Raw genomic sequence first — 20,146 nt, forward strand, 5'->3', positions numbered from 1 at the left:
GTGTGGGCAGAGAGAGAGGAAAAGAGAGAAGGGCAGTCATTTCCCTCAAGTGTTATGTTTGTGTGTGCAGCCTTAGTGTAACTGTGCTCCATATATCCTGTGAAATTACACAGTGACGTGAAGAAAAATTGAAGTTCAGTGACAGATAGAGTCATGCATCTGTGTGCAGCTCATAAACTATGCAGCAACTCACTTACTGGCTCCTAGCAGAGATGGAATGATGTAGTTTATCATTCTACGGAAGAGACTTACTGTGTATTTATTAAACATTATCACTGCTAATATGATGCTAACACTGTGTAAAGGGCAACATGTGATATAAACAACAACTATCAGGGATATGATTTAATTTATTGTGGTACCAAATACCACATATGGTGTTTCACCATGTAAAATACAACTTATTATGCACAAATTCTAATCAATCAATTAATCAATCAATAAATCAAGCTTTTTTTGTACAGCACTCTTCATACACAAGAAAAAGTGCTTCAAATACATAAAAAATAATGATAATGAAATAAGAATAGCCAACTGCTGTGCTGCCCAAACAGGTCAGCATTAGGTTTAAGTCTAAGCATTTTATTGGTGATTGAATGTGTTTTTTGAGCATTGATTTATTTTAAATGTTATTATCAATAAAAAGGTAAATCCATATTCTGAAACCCCATTTTTGGGAAAACAGTACACACACCTGAAAACATAGGATTCTTGTTTTAGTATGAAATGACGTGAAATGTTTTGTCATAGATTTGAGGTCAGCTTATTTATGAGAAGCTCACCTCAAGAGGCAACAGGATGCGTCTAAAAACTTTACTACCCATTTTTTTTTACTATTGTTTCAAATTACAAGTTTTTCTTTCACATATCACCCATGCTTCTCAGCGCTGTGAGAGAAACCTGAGTTCACATTTGAATTCTAAATTGATTTTAAAACTGCATTGAGGATGTTATTGTGCAATTTATCGCATCTGTTTTGGTCACCACAAACTAATGTGAACTTGGGATTGGTCCTTCTAAAAAAATGTGAATTTGTCCTCAGAAGTCAGTTTAAATATTGTGTCGCTTTAGTTGGGAGCTGGTTAATAAACACTAAAATGTAAGTACCACAAGTACCAACATCTTTCAGTAGTAAGAAACTTTGGCCTGAAGTCCCGTGAGGATTATCAAAATTAGCAAATCAGAAACAGCAAAAGAAACATGGACTACACTGCCCAACCAGAAGGGCACAATAAGAAAGAGATGAAGGCCTAACAACAAAGAAGACACCATTATAGGCAACAGACAGACGCCTCATTATGTTGGCCAAACCACCACAGTTATCCCTGTCAGCTTGTGATGTTTTCTCATCATGCATCGTATCATTGCAAATGGATTTACTGAATCAACACTTGGAAAGAGACAAGCAGTTGAGACAAAGTGGATTTAAAATGCCAAAAGCTTCGACTAAAAGCAAGAAGATGGATTTTAAAACCAGAGACCACCTGGTGATTGGTTAATTTGATGCATCCATCAAAAATGGCCTTAAAATATCGTATAAAAAATTTATCTGATTGACAAAATGACATTTTTGTGTAAAACTAAACAAAACTAAACAATTCCTGAGATCTCCTTCTGTGTTTCAACAGCTGTTGGAAGCTCTTAAATCACTGTCAGGTTCAGCTGAGTTTATGGGGTCACTCTTTAAACTGTAACACCAGGAGCTGACAGATTTATTTCACGTTCCTTCTATCAGGCTCAGAAAAGACTATTGTTAAGGAGTTATTAAATCAGGTTAATTAAATTCAAGTGAGTGTAATGTTATTGCAGACAGCAGGTGAAATAAAATCACTGCAGGAGGACTCTACTAATCAGAAACCTTCAGGAGAGCAGGGCATGCCCCCAAAAGTACCTGCACCTTTGAAAGCACCTCCCCAGGAGCAGGTGGAGGATTCAATACCCCAGAACTAAATTTAGACCCTGGTTTTTCCTTCAAAAGATCCCTCGACCCTGGGGAAAGTGCCTGCTGTTGAAAAGCACATGTAGGGTGGACAGGATCCCCCGATCTTTGTGCTGGGGTCCTGCTCAACCTGTGCAGTCCACATAACAGCATGTTTACGGTACATTTACTCTGACTCTGCATGTGATCATTAAGACTACACACTTACTTCTCTTTATAAATGTCATTTATACCACAGTCAGGGGAAGAAAGTGTTTCTGACAGGCTGAGTTGTTTGATAAAGTCACGTATTAGGACACATCAACCATTGTTCAGGTCAGCAGTTAAACCAACACTTTGGATGTGGGGGTTGCCTGGCAACAATACTTCATCTTCCTGTTACGTTGCTTCTGATGCAACAATGTCCAATATTGTGAAACAGGCCACCTTTTTCTTTTATGCAAAGTTAGTGCATATCATTTGAAAACTTGCAGCTTTATATTTGATAAGTTAACCTTTTCGTGTGTTTAATGGAACACTGAAGATATCCTGAATCCTCTTCAACATCCTTGCAGAGATCTGTTTTCCCTCCATCCTGCACATTTACCTCAGGTTAAGATTAAATGATCAGCAATCAGGAAATCCCTCACATTAGACCTGTCTTAAATGAGCTGAAACCACATCTAGAGATAAGATCATTTGCTTAATTTGGATGAAAATATCTGTTGATGAAAGTGTCCTGAAGCGGAGCTAATGCAGACGCTAACATCAAACAGAATAGAAACCAGAGAGCAGAAAAGAGTGAAGAGAGAGCCAAAGATACAGGGAGAAGAAGAGGGAGAAGACTAGCAACAGATCAAAATGTACAAAGTTGATTTGAAGTTGTTTAAATGACAGAGTGACATGAATTTAAAGACAGAACAATAAGGAGAAAGTAGTGAAATATCATGGTGGGTTGGGGAGAAAAAAGTATTATTTCTGGTACAGGTAACAATCTTGGGGAGCGTGCCTACGTTTTCCTATTAACATTTACATATGGGCAATTAACTCAAACAACATCATCTGTGTGTGTGTGTGTGTGTGTGTGTGTGTGTGTGTGTGTGTGTGTGTGTGTGTGTGTGTGTGTGTGTGTGTGTGTGTGTGTGTGTGTGTGTGTGTGTGGTGTGTATGTTTGTGTCAAATGTCACATTAAAGATTGATGCACACTTCCTATTATGTTGTGGCCTGTGGAGCAGAACAGTCTAAGCAGCCTATCAGCTGATAGGACAGCTACCATGTGATCAGACCACACTCAGCTTGACTCTGTGTGTGTGTGTGAGCGTGTGTGTGTGGGCATTCGTTCATGAGTGTACGTACTCCCTCCTTTGTAATCCAAAATCCGGAGTAGGTGATATTTCTCCAGATGAAGATATTTTGACAGTTCACTCTTGGAAAAGAGTGTACAGTAGACAAGTGAAACAAATAAAGAGCTCCTCTTGTGAATAGTGTGGGTATGTATGTGTGTGTGTGTGTGTGATCACGCATGCATGTAATGTGTGTTTGTATTACATAGAAAGCAGAAAGCTTTATTCTGTGAGAAGCAAGCACTGCCTGAAGCCCTCTCCCTCTGCATGTACTGACCTATTTATAACAAACAGCTCACATACACTCTGTTTGTGATTTACATCCCCTGCTTTTATGACAGTGTTATGCATGCACCCATCAGGCCTCTATGAAAAATGCACATACATAGTCTCTGTGTCGACACACATGCAGTGTTATCATTATGACATCAGCAGTATAATGTTTGACTGATTTGTTATTAAATTGAAAGACATGCATGTATTTGTGCATATTTGCACATACTTAAGAACTATGAGAATTTTGACTGCTCAAAAGATGTATGCTGTTAGGTGCACTTTGCATCAGATTCCAGCAAATCTGTGCTTTAATAGCCTCATATGGCTAAAAACCTACATTAGCCAGTAATAAAACACACAAACGGCAACCTTTTAAAAAAAAAAAATAAAAGTATTAACTGAAATATTGATTTGATCATGTGATATAAGCAGTGCCAGGTAAATTGATTAATAAGTAATTTTATTTTTCTTACAAGTTACCCCCCCCCCCAAAAAAAAAAAAAAAAAATAATAAGTAAAACAATTACTCCTTCATACATGTAATAACTTAACAAAATTAATAATTATTGCATTATTTTATTGAAAACCCTTTAGATATGTAAAGGAAATCCAAATGTGGGCAGGTTTTCTCAGGTTAGTTTATAGATTGAAAAAAACTTACTTTGACCAGTGTTTTGAGGTTTTGGAGGGTATTTTTCCTTCTGGATATTTTGGCTGATGATGGTGCTCTCTTTTCTACCCTTAAACCCTCAAATTCTCAGAGACACACAGAAATTTCCAGGGTTGCCTTCCTATAAACGAGTAAAACAACAATGGCTGCTCTTTTATCAGTTCAAAGTCTTCTTAAGCTGTGGCCTGGTTTGTTTTATGTTGAATTACGTTGCTGCAGTTTGCTGCTGACGAATCTGTGTCAGAAAGTCACTCTGAGGTGAGAATTAAAGCAGATGAGGAGTTGCCCTCTATTTGGGCTCATTGTATGAAAGTAAAAAGAAGCCATGTTGTTTTTTATTGTCATGTAATTAATTGTCATTCCTTTTAGATTATATTCTCTGGTAAACTCTTTAGTAGTGATGTATGTCTCTGTTTGTCTGATATTGTCTTTTTGTCTAAAATACTCATAGCATATTGACATTTGCAGGATTTGTGACATTCTATAATTGATTTTTTGGATCAGACACTCTTCAAGGCTTTTTTTTTTTTTTTTGAGAGAGTATAGTAAGGCTGGGACCTCCTGCAGGCATTAGAGCAGTATGCAGCCAAGTGTGAAGTGTTGGGGATGAGAGTGAGCACCTTTAAGCCCGAGGCTACAGTTCTCTGCTGAGAAACAGGATCGCTTCCTCCAGGTGGGGAGTGAGTCTTTTTCCCCAAGTGATGGAGTTCAAATATCTCAAGGTCTTGTTTAAGAGAGGGTGTAAAGTGGATCGTGGGGTTGACAGATGTGTTGGTGCAGCATCAGTAATGACCAGTAGAATGTGGTCACAGATAAAAGCTTTGGAACAAAAATGTCTGTTTTGTGGATTTCTAAGCACGCCCAACCGGGAGAAGATGCTGAGGTAGACCCAGAGTAGGGAGGATGGTTTATCCTGGAAGCACTTCTCGACCCCAAAGAAGAGTAGGAGCACGTTGCAGAGAGGGTTGACCTGTTGAAAAATGGATACACTTTAATACATGTACATTATTTCTGCAAAAGTGACAAACCATTATGTCTTTAACAGCTCCTTTTATTCTAAAGTGTCACTTAAAAGAACTTTCTAAAGTGCTTGGAAACCTACCACATCATAGCTAGTGGCCCTGATTTGATGAGTTTAATTAGAGGAGTGGACCACACGTTGGTAGAAATGGCTGATGTTGGCTCATTGAGCTTAAATTAATAGAGAGAAGGGTCGATTTGATGGTGCTGTAACTTGGCAGCTTCTCGCCTACATACACCCCTTTTCCCAGCATCTCTCTAACTCTGCTGGCCTTTTGATGTCTCACTCTCACATTGGTTTCCTGTTCTTGCACAACATCCATAAAGATTACTACCCTCTTTAGCCAGCCACTGTTGCATCAACAGGAGTGCTGATGCTAATTGCTGGTCAGTTCAGAGGCTCTTTTAGCACCTTGGATGTAACAATACTGCAGGCTGGTGAAAACAGAAGAGAGTGTGATAGAGGGATGGTGGAGTGCTGCTGAATATCACAGCTTGCTTGCTAGGACAGCGCTGTAGTTTCCCCATGCTGGATACAAACACACAAACACACTCATCCTTGTCATTGTCGGGTCACAGACAACATTCTGTCAGCTTGTCTTTCTTTGTGCTTCTGTGGTAATCTATAATACTGTTCATCAGCAGAGGAATGACAGACGCTTACACTGGGGTCTGCTGTTAATCGACTTACTGTGCTTTGCAGAGTGACATAAAGGGGGGAAGGACGGATGCACTGGTGATAGACAAAACAGTACATCGTAAAAAAAAAAACAGGCTGTAAAAGGAGGCCATGACCCTGCCCAAGCATTATTTAATGTCATATACATTAATGTGTGCTGCACCCTGAGGGGATTCCCATTGTGTACATGGTTCACATGGTTCACATTGAATTTGTGTCAGTGTTGCTTCATGTTTAAACATTTTTCTGGGAACTGACCTCAGGGGTAAAGGATGGAATAGAGGAGCAGACAAGTTGTATTCAGAGAGGGTTTAACCTCCTGTAGTCTTTGAGGGCATCCACATCGCATCTGTAAACCAACACTGTTCTGACTGACCTTTCTTCCCTCAAAGTGTAATGTGAAAGTGAAACCTATGAGATCACTCATAAAAGCTTTATCATTTCTGCACAGATACACATAAAATAGGAGGAATAGTGACTTCATATTTCAAGGCTTGGGTCACAAACAGAGACTGTTATCATTGGTCAGATTATTGTCAAGTTATGGCATTAAAACATGATAAGGTGGAGGAAATGATCATGTTAAATTTACCAGATGTTTTTATAGAAAGGGATAGGTATTGCCTGGTAATGAGTAGGATACCCCCTGTTTAAATGACTTAGAGTGCATGTTTCAATGAATATTTACTGTCTTGTATGGAAATAACTATTTAGATGCTTTGTGTAATACCAGGATGATTATCTTGAACTCATTTCCTGTTTCTCTAACTGACTCATAGCATCACATCACCAGCCCAGAGTCAAAAGTTTATGACGACAACAAAAACAAAGATGGCAACTATGGAGGAGGTATTGCTGATGTGCTTCTTGCATAAAAGACAAAAACGGAGGCAGTGTTGTAGGACAGTGTTTCTCAAATTTTTTCAGACCAAGGACCGCTTATTCCCCCAGAAAACTCTTGTGGACCACCATGAGCTAAATAGCCCCAGAACAACACCCCACAGAACAAACTCATATGCTTTAAACTCGAATCAAACATGTTACAACTTGCTAGGGCTGAAACTAACAGTTATTTTGAAAATGGATCATACGCCAATTATTTTCATGATTAAAATTATACATTTTATTTCTTTGATTCCCTTTATTCAGAACAAGTTTTTTTTCAAAATGACAGAGACTAGATTAAAAAAGTGCACTTGTTTCCTTATAGTTTGGGGTTTTGTTTGTTGTTTTCTTTTAGAATGAGGGAGAAAAAGGACCTCAAAATCTGAGTATAGCTGCATCACTGATACATTATTCCAAAATACATAAAATTTCTAGTATTTAAACACTTAAGTACTTAGATTGAATTAATTTACTCAATTCTTTTATGAACCAATTTTTATAGATTTATCAATTTGTGTAGTAGCCGAACAACTCGCACCCCAACCCCCTCTTTTTTCGTGAATGTTCCATTAAAAAAACACGATTTCCTCACGGTCTTTGCGGACCACGAGGGGGCACTGGCAGACCACTGGTGGTCCACGGACCACAATTTGAGAAACACTGTTGTAGGTGGTTGGTGAGGCTATCCAAGGACATAATTTATCTCCATAACTTCAGCTAAAGGTGTAGGAGCATGAAGCACTCAATGAGTTGAGCCTTAGTTTCAGGTCAATGCCTGTTTGTGTGTTCATGAAGTAATTCAGACTTTAAATAACACATACAGCAGTTCTTTGTTAATCTTCATTTCATGCACGCATGGTTTGAGCATAACATTTACCCACAATGCTTGAAAACCTGGCCTTGCTGAAAACAATGGGGTTGGAAGAGGCAATAATGAGCGTCTTTCACTGCAGCTTCTGCACACAGCCAGGAAGTATCAACCTTTGTGAGGTATCATTTGCATGACTTGGAATATGCTCAGTGAAGAGCTGATTTTCTGAGCTGTTGGCGCTTACTTTCTGCTGTCCACTCTTGTGTTGTAGCCAGATCCCCTAATCTCATCAGGGGCTTTTATTTTCAAACTGGAACATCAACTTTCTGCATTTTCCTCATAATACCATAATATCTTCCAAAAGCTGGAGTTCAGCCAGCTCATTATGTCTCATTGTACCTTGGGACTGAACCTTCCTCCCATCATTTTCCCTTTGTCTCTTCTCTTTCAGCTCTTCCTATCTGCTTCCTCTCCACACCTTAAGCTCTACCCCGCTTTTTTTTTTTTCCTGTGTAATCAATACTTCTTCACTGGAGCTGTGGGAGCGTGCACTCCATCTGTGTTTGTGTGTACGTGTGTGCCAACCACAGATTATTACCATCAGCTCAAGACTTCTCTCCCTATTATCTTTCTCTCAGCTTCTCTTGAAAGTTAGCGCTGCATCTATTTGAAAGCCCTGAGAGCAACACTCCAACAAATCCTGAAAAAACTTGAAACCGTTTCACCAAATGAATGCACGATGTGGGTTTATTTTCAGCTCCTCTGTCTCTGCGACTGTCTGTCAGCCTCTTTCTGTTGGCTCTGGGTGCCAACAATATCTGCATGCTTATTTTGGAAAATAATTAGTATTGCTGGGGCTTTAGACTGCTCTTTACTCTGCAGTAAAGCTTCCTTTAAACAGAAGTGTGTAAGGGATAACTAAAAGAGAAGCTTGGACATGCATCCAGATACAGAAGGAAAATGCTGAACTAAAAGTAAGCAAATACCACAACAGATAAATAGAACGTGGATAGATTTATTTTCGGGTAAAAGTGAGATTTGCTGTGACCTTCTTCACCCATGACATGACATGGAAAGATGTCAGAAGATCCTCTTATTTTTAATGGGCCTTATATGTCTACAAAACTGGAAACTGTGGTATGGTCTCTCTCCTGACTCAGAGCCTGCCCCTGATTATATAGAGGCAGTATGTAATCACCAGCAGTGTTACCATTACTCGCTATGCTGAAGCAGTCACACTGCACTGCTTCAGATTTAAAGGATGTTAAACCTTGAAGTGTTTCATGAGGCGTCTGCTGCTCCCACCTTAAGACTACTTTTCTGTTGCACAAAGATGCACTAAAGTGTAGTTAGAGCAAGTGAGCCACAACACTTTTCTGCTGTTGTTTAACTCTATAGACAGACAAGACTTTCTTCCGCAGCACGAGTGAGCAGCGTTACTTGATGCCTGTAGCTGCATTATCACCAAAGGAGTTAGGTAAGGATGAAATTTGGGCCAGACAATTAATGGAATTAAAATCAACATCGCAATGTAATAAAATGCAATTTTCAAATCACAAAGGCTGCTATTAAAAAAATAAATAAAGAAAGAATCCAAAAGTGCATTTACTTTAATTTGTGTTTTTTGCTCACGAGAGATCAGTAAGATTTTTATACAATTAATATTTAAATTTATGTTCACACAGTGTTTCTTTATCATTTGATAAAAAAGTGTATTCCACATGTTGACATATTTCAGTGGTTGAGCCAGAGATTTGGTCTTATTTACATTTCTGCATTGTATTTTCTGTGAAAACCATAGACAAGAGGATTCACATTTATCTTTATTTTATTGTTCATACCAGGCCTGTTGTTTGCAGCGCTTTGTTCCTTTCTCTGATTGTATTTAAGGTAATTAATGATAATTTTATTACACGTCTACAATGCTCGAAGTTATATGAACGAGTCAGTATTCTACTGTGATTGTAATAGTTTAATCAAGATATGTTATTTGTATCAATTCACACATCAGTTCATCTCATTTCATCATAACATGTAGGCCAGGAAAAAATTGTTTATATGTTGACAGTATCCTTTGTAGTGTTGGTCATACTATAGAACAGTTTATTGCTTGTGCTCAGTTTATAATGTTGTAGACACCCCCACCCCCACCCCCCCACCCCCCCACCCCCCCATAAAAAAATAAAAAAATAAAATAAAAAATAAATAAATCAAATAAAAAATAAATAAATAAATAAATCAAATAAAAAATAAATAAATAAATAAATAAATAAATAAATAGATAAATAAATAAATAAAATAAAATAAAAAATTGCATGCTAAATCGCAATTGCAATATTGGTCCAAAAAATATTACAATTACATTTTTTTCCAAAATAGTTCAGCCCTAGATGAAATAGTTAAATGAAAACGATCTCCTATATGTTAGAATGGTAGTGTTGTACAATTCGCTGTAAAGGTTTTTGTTTATGTTTGGTATAGGGGTGTATCAGTGTATGTACACTATACAATACCAATACACTATGTCATATGACAAATACCCCTGAGAGATGGGAGGAAGTCATTCACACGTTGCTGTATCAGCACTCCAAACCAGGTGGCGGTAATGCACCTAAAACTGTTTTCCAGCTGCCATTAAACAGCAAACACACAAAGAAGAAAAGTTGGCATGCCAGGTACAGATGACAGACAGATGATAGAGGACCCAAATCAGCTGTGTGGGAAAACTTTGGGTTCCCTGTGAAGTGCAACAGTGATGGCGTGTAAGTGGTGGATCATGCTAATGCATATTAGACTGCATCATCCAGATGTGCTGTTCACCAGAGCCAGGTAAAAGAAAACAGGAATCCAACAACTTATCCTCACTATTTTTAAGAAGCTGCTCGATGTGAAAACAGACAGGACCAAAGACATAACTATAGCTATTGGCACTTACATTTCAACAGCTATGCACGCATATAGTAGTGGGGGACCCAGGCTTCAAATATTTATTCAAGGTACCTGTACCTGCCACGGTAGTTCCCTGCCAGAGGGTTTTCTCAACAGCAGGTGACATAATTACTGCAAACAGATCTACCCTGACTACACACAATGTCTACAGACAAACTAATTTTTTGGAAGAAAAACTTAAAAATAGAATAAAGCTTGGGTACTTTTCATTGGTGCATGATTTGACTTGACGGCTCCATACCAAGTTATCTCAGGTGGTTTTAAATGACCCAATGTTGAACAAACTGTGACCTGCACTACTGTCTGTCAAAGATAAATGAAAAGAAACCTTGGATCATGAATTTTAGACTTTTATGTACGGAACCATGACTTCTGTCAGCTGTGACACCCCTAGTTTGGTATGCTGATTTGATTAAGGCGCACGTTATCCAGGCCATCACCTGACACCGTGTCCTTGAGCACCTGAATGTTTTTAAAACAGGGAAATGTAGCCCAATACCTGACTGACAGCCCAGCTGCTACACTTTCCATTTGCAAGGCCTGTCCCCCTGTTGCTATCACTTTTCATTCAAACACCTGATACCAAAATACAAGAGCTGGTGTTAAATAATTATGTAATCAAAAGGAAAAATCCTAGCTTACACCTGGCAGACACTCAAAAATCAAAGAATCCCCAGTGCACAGGGAGTAAATGTTAATACATGCGCACCACTTTTCTTAAGCCTGTCTCCTATTCCCTGCACAGGGGATGGCTGGATTAAACCAGCAGGTAGAGTGATCACTGCTCAGCCAGGGAGCTGCCCTGATGGCTGTGAGATGAATCTCTGAAATGCACTGCTCAGGATGATTTGATTTATACTTCCACATTAAAAAATAAAAGTCCACTTCCAGGGATATTCCATTACATAACTGAACCGAGTCATCACGCCCACTCACGTTCATCTCTCACATCTTACCAAGAGGCTGCTCGCTGTGTTAGCTCAGTTTGCCTTTGTTTTGATATCAGCTGACTGGGGCTGATAGCCTTGATGTGAGAATCAGAAGATAGAGGAGGCTTTGGATCAGAAACTATAATAAACACATTCACTGGGACAGCTTGAAGTTACTACCTACTCCACTGTTCCCTAGGAAGAAAAGTACTGTGGTGCAGAAGCAGTAAAAGGGTCATGATAAAATGCCTCTCCTGACCTTTGACCTGCCTTTCAGGGTATGGACTCATTATGAATTTGACAAAGACAGCACTAACTTGTGTTTCTTTGATTAGTGGAGTTTAAATCCAATTAAAAATGGACATCACTATTAGCTGAGACTGCAGGGAAAATCTCACATTGTTGAACTTTAACCCTGCAGAAGAAGTTTATTCAAGACTTGCTCATTTTATCATGTTACTCTCTGGGTGGTTTGCTAGTTTCCCTTCATCTATTCCTTGCACTTTTGCTCATGTGTTGTAAACTTTGGAACCACAGCTGTCCAATGTTTTTAGACCTCACTCTGCAGCCCAGTGTACAGCTACAGACTGAGTAAGGAATGGATTTAGTCTCAGTTACTGCATTCATTGGTGTCCGAGGAGGTGTTGTGAAGCCAAATGATGACTGACTCAACCTAACTTTCAGTCGATCAGGAGGTGAGGTCAGGGCTGGCCTTTGGACACCTGGAAAATCATTGCACTGCCTTCCTACCCAACACCCCCCCCTCTGATTTCTGAAACAACCTCTTGATGTCCAACTCTGAGCTGTGATATCTTCGAGCAGGGGAAACCTGAACACAGTCGTGCCATTTATCACCTTTCTGTAGTTTGTCTCATTGATCTGCATGAACTTCAGTTTCAGTTCAACTCTGTGGCGTGTCTTGCTGTTGCTTTTCAATAACTTTTTGTCTTTCTTTGTGTTTTTCTGTGTGCAGCTATTTAGACAGCCTAGATCGGATTGGTGCAGCAGACTACCAGCCGACAGAGCAGGACATCCTGAGGACCCGAGTGAAGACTACAGGCATTGTCGAGACACACTTTACCTTCAAAAACCTCCACTTCAGGTCAGTTTTTAATGCTTCAGCTTTGCCTTTTTCTCCTCTTACTGTTGCGCTTACTGCTTTTGGTTCTCTGTGTCTCATCCTGCAGCCTGTAAGTAATAGAATTAAAGGTGCATGCTTTAAACAGGTGTCTTTATTTATGATAGCCTGTTGTTTTTAATGGGATCTGATTCAATTAGAGCAAGGAGCTGCGGGAATGATGACAGAGGGAGGGCAAAGGAAGGACGGAAAAGAGAAGAGCGGTTCTTTTTCTGACCTCTAATTTAATAACTTCTGTGCGCGCACACACACACACACACACACACACACACACACACACACACACACACACACACACACACACACACACACACACACACACGTCAAGTATTGATGGACTGGCAGCAGAGCAGAGAGGTTAATAAACTGAGAAACCAGTTATTTACCTTTATCTGGATGGATGCACCATCACACAGCAATTTTGTCTCCCTCCTTCCCGGTCCTTCTCATATTCGCTCACGAATAATAACTGTGTGGCACACACTTGATGTAGTCATGCAGTAAAATGATGGTTCTGCTGAATGATGCTTTCTGCCGTCGCTCCTGCAGTTGAGTGGGCGGCCTGCTGGGTGTGTTTTGTTGAATTGGCTAAATATTGTCAGCTCTATTGCTATAACTGGCAGTGGGGTTGCGTGTGGGCGACTACAATGATCCTGCTTTGGGTGTGACCCATGAACCTACCTACTATTATATCCATCACTTGTAGGGCCCGGCTCATTTCATTTCAGGCTTACCTCTAATCGTAAAAGCCACAAAAGTATACTGTGAAAGTTCTAATTCAGAGCTTCATAGACATAAGGTGACATTGTCTGGATCAGAATGGTTCTTGTTGTCTGGGTCTCAGAGTTCAGGGGTATTTATCTCCTGAGTGACTGATGTGAATAACACTCAGACCAAAACATACTGTTTCATGTGGCCAGAATGATGCTAGGTGGTCTTTCCTCAGGCCAGCACTCTGCAGCACCAAAGTGAAGAGGCCGGATTTTGAAAGCTTTCTAAAGCAATAGTAGCTCTGTATTTATTTATAATGACACTCTACATATTTGGTATTTTTTCCTGTACATTTAAACTTAAAACACTGCTTTTTTTAACAGTAAAATATATGACATCTTGTAAATATCTGCCTTAAAATGGAATAAAGGCTATTTCCCGGTGTGAGTGAGCAGTCTCATCTAACACCTCACAGTGGTTACATACTTAAAATCTTACTGTATAGACAGTCTTGTTGTTGGTGGTCTTAGTTTTTCACAGTTATAAAAAATGAATAAATCTCCAAAGGCCCTTTCTTAAAAAAGTAAAAACAGCCTTGTAAGATTATTTAATCTTATAATCTGTCTCTTTATTCACCCGTCTCTTCCTGGTTGCTGTTTTGAATGCCTCAGTCTTATCAGAGATGGTCCATACAAGATGTCTCACTCCTTAGCAGTCCAACTTTAACCAGTGATTTCATGTCCATAGCATTATCAACTTATTATCAACAACTTTTCATGAGAAACTGATTTTTTCATATATTTCTGACAAAATATCAACATATTGCAATCTTAATCATCTGTCATCTGAGGAGTATTTAGCTTTGTCTGTCTCTAAAAAAAATACATTCCTGAGTAGGGATGGATACCTTTCACATTTGAAACGATATGGTACCCATGTGCAGTACCTGGCAATTGGTACCGGTACTCAACGGTGCCAATTTTCGGTACTTTTGTGTGTGTTTATGTGATAATAAATATGAATGAAATATATTTGTTTATCAATATATGAACGTGCAATGTTGTGTTCACGTCCTCCATGGAAAACTGCCCACTTTTCTACTCCCTCACAGTCACAAGGATGCAAAACCTAAACATGCTACCTTTTGGTTTAATGTGAATCGATACCCGGTACTTCAGACAGAATTCGGTCAGTACCAATAAAAGTACCTGATTCAGTGCCCATCCCTATCACTGAGGCTTCTAAACCTTTTCTAAGACTCTAGTCTAGTTGGACTGAGCACTAAGTAAGCAGACAGATAAACTATTGGTGCTCATTTGTACCCAGTAATGCTTAAAAGGTTAAAAAAGATTAGGAATAAAGGTTATAAGATTTATGAAGACTTGAAAAGAATTATTTGGGTGTCTTGCATGTCAAGCAGTGTCCCAGTCAATAAATACTTAAATGAAAGGTATCTGGAGGAAATTCAAGTCATGTAATAAACCCTTACAGTGGCAGCACCAGGTTTCTGTGTGGAGCAGAATGATTGAGTGGATGAGGGCAATAGAGTAAAACTTAACAGAAACAGATTCAGACTGTTTTTCTTCATATGTACAGACAGCTTTGTTCTTGATGAGTGTGTGAGGAATATTTTTCCTCATTACCTATCAGGTTCCTCGGGGCTCTGTTTTGCTGCCTCTTCTCTCTATGTGCTCCCAATGGGTTCCTTTATTTGGAAGCACAGCATCTTATTTTCTTGCTTTGAGGATAATACCCAAATATATCTCCCCCTTAAATGCCATAGCCCACAGTCCTCTAAGGACTGGATTGCTCCAAACTTCTTAAAAACAAGCAAAAAGCTGATTCTTCCTGAATCCACCAGCCTTTGAAAGAATATTTTGTTTTTCATTTTCTTTAAAATTTGTGGTGCAGATAAACTCTGTATCGACTTGCTTTTTATTCTGTTACTTGTTATCGGTTCACTTTATATCTCTGACTTCATATTCCCCATACCACATCGAGATCCCTCAGGTTCTCTGAGATACATATTTTTGTTGTTTCTTGGGCTCAATGAAAACTAAAGGATGACCAGACTGCCACCTACAACATTTCAAAAAACATATTTAACCCTGTGTTATGAAATCAGGTAGACCTGTGCATCTCCAATCCACAAAAATGACTTAACCTGATTTAAATGTTTTCAATTAGGTGTGTAGAGCTACAACAGAATGTAGCATATGTCTGAATAAATAGTCTACAGACAGGTTTGATATTGTGACAGCTCAAATATGACTAAACTAGACACAAGATGACTTTGGAATTAAACCATCTGTCTTAAAAAATGTATGACTATTGATGCATTTTAATGTGTGTCTTTCCATGTCTATCAGGCTGTTTGATGTGGGAGGTCAGAGGTCGGAGAGGAAGAAGTGGATCCACTGTTTTGAGGATGTCACAGCCATTATTTTCTGTGTGGCACTCAGTGGATACGACCAGGTGCTGCATGAGGACGAGACCACGGTAAGGACTGAAGCTCGTGTGTCTATCCTTTCTGTGCTGTCTCTCTCTTTCTCTCTTAAACAATTTCTTTTGAAAGAAGCATTCAAAAAACATTGTAAATGAGAAATCAACACTGTTTGATTATACATCAGGATATTGGGCAGCCTTGCTCATAGGCCCCTGATATGTTCTGACTAGACGATTCAATTGATGGTTTAAAGACAGGTAGTACATTTGTTCTATTAGTACGAACCATGTTTAAGCTGTTTAAGCCCAGAAGGAAGTAGAGTGGTGAATGATTCTGTCATTAGCTACTGAATAAGCTTTGGTTTTATACAGTTATCATGATATTATATATTGTTAGAGTATGCAGTGTTGCAGAATGAAGTTGGGTTCACACAGACTCACAAAAATACTGATCTACTTTCTTCTTTTGTCTATATTTACATTTATTTATGTATCTGGTGTAACTGAATGATGCTGAAGCATCATCTGTGGTTGCTGCGCTGGTTTACCTTCATATTAACTGTGACCTCTGCAGAATATAAATACTACAGTGTTAACTGCGATGACGTCTTTTTGTAGGGTTTGGGGCTTTTTGTTTGCATGAATCAAAAGTTGTACATCAATATGAGAAGAAAAAACAATGAATCAATCATGTTTTTTTTAAAAAAAACCCACATATGTCTAAAAACCAGTGAATCCACCAACAAAACAAAGAAATGTGACATTTGGAGGGTTAATTCTTCAACTTGCAGAAAAAATGCCACATTTTACATTTACAGCTCCTGACATTGGTTTGATCTAATACTCACTAACCTGAACACATAAAGGAAATGAAACTTTGTGTTTAGAATATATGACCCTGACCAGATATTGTCATTGAGGGGTGAGATTGTTTGAATGAAATAAGGAAACTGAAAATTATTTCTTTGATTAACAGACCTTACTTTGTCAACATTTTGTTGGTTTGTAAACAATATAAAAAGCTGAGAACTGCTCTTTTTATTCTGTTCATTTCAATTTAAAGCACTGGGTTTATTAGACACAGGGACAGAATCTCTGTAACAAGTTATAACTTCAGCCTTTAAAGGAAGTTTGGAACAAGAGAAGTGTGTGGCAAGGAATAAATATTGACAAGCAAACAATTAGCATGTCCTTCCATTTTCCTTTTTTTTTTTGCAATGTAGAGTACATCATCTCTTCTTGTTGGATTTGCAGACTTATATTATTACAGAGTATTCAGTGTTAATATATCCAGGGATTGCTGATGAAAGCTACATTCAAATTACTTTTGGGACTTGTTAAGTTAGCACAAACATTTAATCTATCAGTGCTTTGCCTCTGGTGGAAACACTGGTGGATGGATTAAAATGCAAAAACACAAGAGGACTTTGTAACAGTGAATGTTTCTCTGTTCAGATAATCCTTCACTGCTTTGTCACGACAAACCCAGCTGTTTTTAATAGAAGGACCTGTGTTGTATATGATGCAAGTTTGGCTGATGTGCACAGTAGGTGCTGAGATGTTCCATTAAGTGTAATAGTACAAGTAGCTACACTCATCAGGTGAGGACAGAACATTTAATCATCTGTGAAAACCTTGAGTACAGCCTGTGTAGTATGAAATATTTTTAACCACGTCTTTCTCAGATAAAACTGCTGTGGATGTGAAGACGCTGCCATGTAACAGAAAACAAATAGGCTGATTTGAATGCACATTGCCTGCTGCTAATTATAAGCCTGAAGTGTATCCTCTGAGACTCTCATGCAGGGAAATTGTGTTCAGTAGCTGCTCTATTTATGCAGATGTCGTCAAGCCTCCCTCTGAGCTGGGTGCACCAGCCGAACGTCAGATGAGGAGAGAAAATATCCATCATGGAACGCACTCACAAACGGCTCCTTGTGCGTGTGCCGCATAGGTTGCTCTTTAATTGGCGTATGCTGTCTTTTGTTCTCGTAGATATCTGCCCAGATGTTTTCAGTGGTAGGTCATGAGGATATTTTTAGCACTAACACCTTTAATACTGAACATGATTAAACATGAGAAGTCCATATTTTAGAGGAGAAATTGACTACTTTCCAGTCTGATGGTACCTGAAGCAGATGATGCTGTGGTGCACTGATACGATTTTGAAAAAGCGTTTGATTTCCTTTGTCTCCCTTCTAATTTATTACCTTTCCAATCATGTATTTCAGAGCTGAAACACAGGTTCAAAGACACAAATTATGTAAAGTGTGTGTGTGTGTGTTAAGAAGGAAGATTTGAAATTCAACATTTTTCTGTTCAAACAAAATTAATGGCAGCTCTGTTTATCTAATTCATCCCTCTGCAAGCTCTCTGGTCATGTTTTTAGCTGTCATTAAAAAGCAAACACAAGTGTGGGAGTTATAATTACCCGGCAAATAACCAAATGTTTTTTTCAGTAAGTGTCCACATGGTCCATCAGTTTTGCTTCCAAACACTAACGGGCCTGTAATTCAGAAACTACAAGTACTATGCACATGAAAATGCACTCCACAGTTGAATAGGAAAGACACTGATACTGTCTAGACAGCGGCTTAGAGGTGGATTTTTTGGACTCCCTCATACACTATTAATACACAAGCCTTTTACATCGTAAGATAATGGATGTACAAATCAAATTGTGGTCTTTATTTATTCATCAGTTCTTTGAATGCTTTATTCATGTACAGGTTAGCACAATTTCAGCTTCTAACCAAACTTCTATAATGACGTAATGTGATGAAGCTCTCAGGGATCTGAAGACTGCTAAGGTCATGTGACTACTACATTAATAGCAGTAATATGTCTTGCTGAAACAAATACTTGATATGGAAGTTCAAAAGGTCTGTTTACTGGGAAATGTAATGGTCTGTAATGCCTGTTTTACCGTAATGAAAAGTAAAATAGTTGGATGGAAAGCCATGAGGGACAATATCCACCTCCCTAATGATTTAATAAATGAAATTACACTGATCTGGACCGCTGTAAGTGGCATTAAGTGAAGGCACGAACAATCACTCATTTTCTAATGATCACAAAGTGCATGAGCTCCAAGTCACTGTGGCCAGCAAAAGTTAAAACTGCTCGTTGGATGACTATGACAAAACTGCCCCCTGCACACGCGATCTGTGGTTATCAACAATGGCAGATGCGTGCGCACTTTAACGGTAGGTTCGTCAATCAATGTGAGGGAGTTAAACACCAAAAAAAATGCACATTCTAACCTGATATCCTAATTTTGACAGATGGTAAACAGCTCCTAGCTTTGTGAAAAAGCATTAAGTTGATGAAAGAGATCTGCAAGTAGACAGATATTTTAGTGGAGAAATCCAGTTTGTATCACAGATAAGAATTTGAACACACAACATGTGTCAATAAATCAGAAACCCTCTCAAACCAAAAAGAGCACACAGACTGCTGAGTCTGAGATCAGGTTCATTATAAAAGAACCAGGAAAATACGTCCAGAGAACTGCACCAAATAGATCAAAATGGCAATGGTTGTGTATTTCAGAGTTACAAATAAGACTGGTTAATAGTTTCATGATATACTGTAACTTTACGTTAATAACAAAATCTGTCTCTGTTAATCATGATTTATTTTTAATCATTGTTTTTGTTTCAGAATATTAGCAGTTAATACTGCTTGCTTGTGTTAAACCTGGTTAACTGAAGTTGACTAAAGAAGACACATTTCATAGCACATCTGCAAACGTTGCTGGTGTTATAGAGTAAAATGTGACTGTGTGACTGCTGACTCAGTCATTAACCACCGGTTAGCAGCTGAGAGTCACCAGTTAGCATGGTCACTATTAACTCCAAAACACTGGTGGCTCTGTAACTGTCAAAACTTGGCAGATATTGACTCTGTTGTACAGTACTGTTCCTGACAACTGAATGAATGGAGCTGAACTCTGCCTCTGCAGTCAAACTCATCTGTATGATGACTGATAATCCCTTTCATACACAAACATTTAACTAACAATGGATCATATTGGTGGCAAGCCAAAAATAAGGCTTTACTGATTTCTTCATGGCCGTTTAGGAAAGCATGAACCCAGTGCTGTCTAATGCTTTAAAGACCTGAGGCCTGTACAACAAAGTGAGTTCAGCACACCCAGACTAATCATCCGGCTTCACCTCCTTTAATATGCAAAGCTGGTTACCAACTCCATTAATCAACCCAGAATTTATGGTTGTGTTCACTTAAGAGTGGATTTTGCAACGCATTACCAACCACAAACAAACAAATCTGTTCAGGAGATTGTCTTCTTTTACAAACTCAAATCAACTCTGATGCTGGATAAACACTATAATATCACACATTATCCAAC

General features: G+C 38.7%; 1 protein-coding gene across 1 annotated transcript in view; it reads left to right on the top strand.

Moving 5' to 3' along the window:
- Window positions 1-20,146, top strand: part of gnao1a (guanine nucleotide binding protein (G protein), alpha activating activity polypeptide O, a) — a 120,621-nt gene that overhangs the window by 79,729 nt on the left and 20,746 nt on the right. The window contains exons 5-6 of the mRNA XM_074677738.1: window positions 12,454-12,582; window positions 15,699-15,828. Of these exons, the coding sequence (XP_074533839.1) occupies window positions 12,454-12,582; window positions 15,699-15,828 (259 nt within the window). The remainder of the gene's footprint in view (window positions 1-12,453; window positions 12,583-15,698; window positions 15,829-20,146) is intronic.

This window comes from Halichoeres trimaculatus, unplaced genomic scaffold (genome assembly GCF_033239565.1).
Source record: "Halichoeres trimaculatus isolate MK-OKI-2021-1 unplaced genomic scaffold, fHalTri1.1 fHalTri1_scaffold_10, whole genome shotgun sequence".
NCBI lineage: Eukaryota > Metazoa > Chordata > Actinopteri > Labriformes > Labridae > Halichoeres > Halichoeres trimaculatus.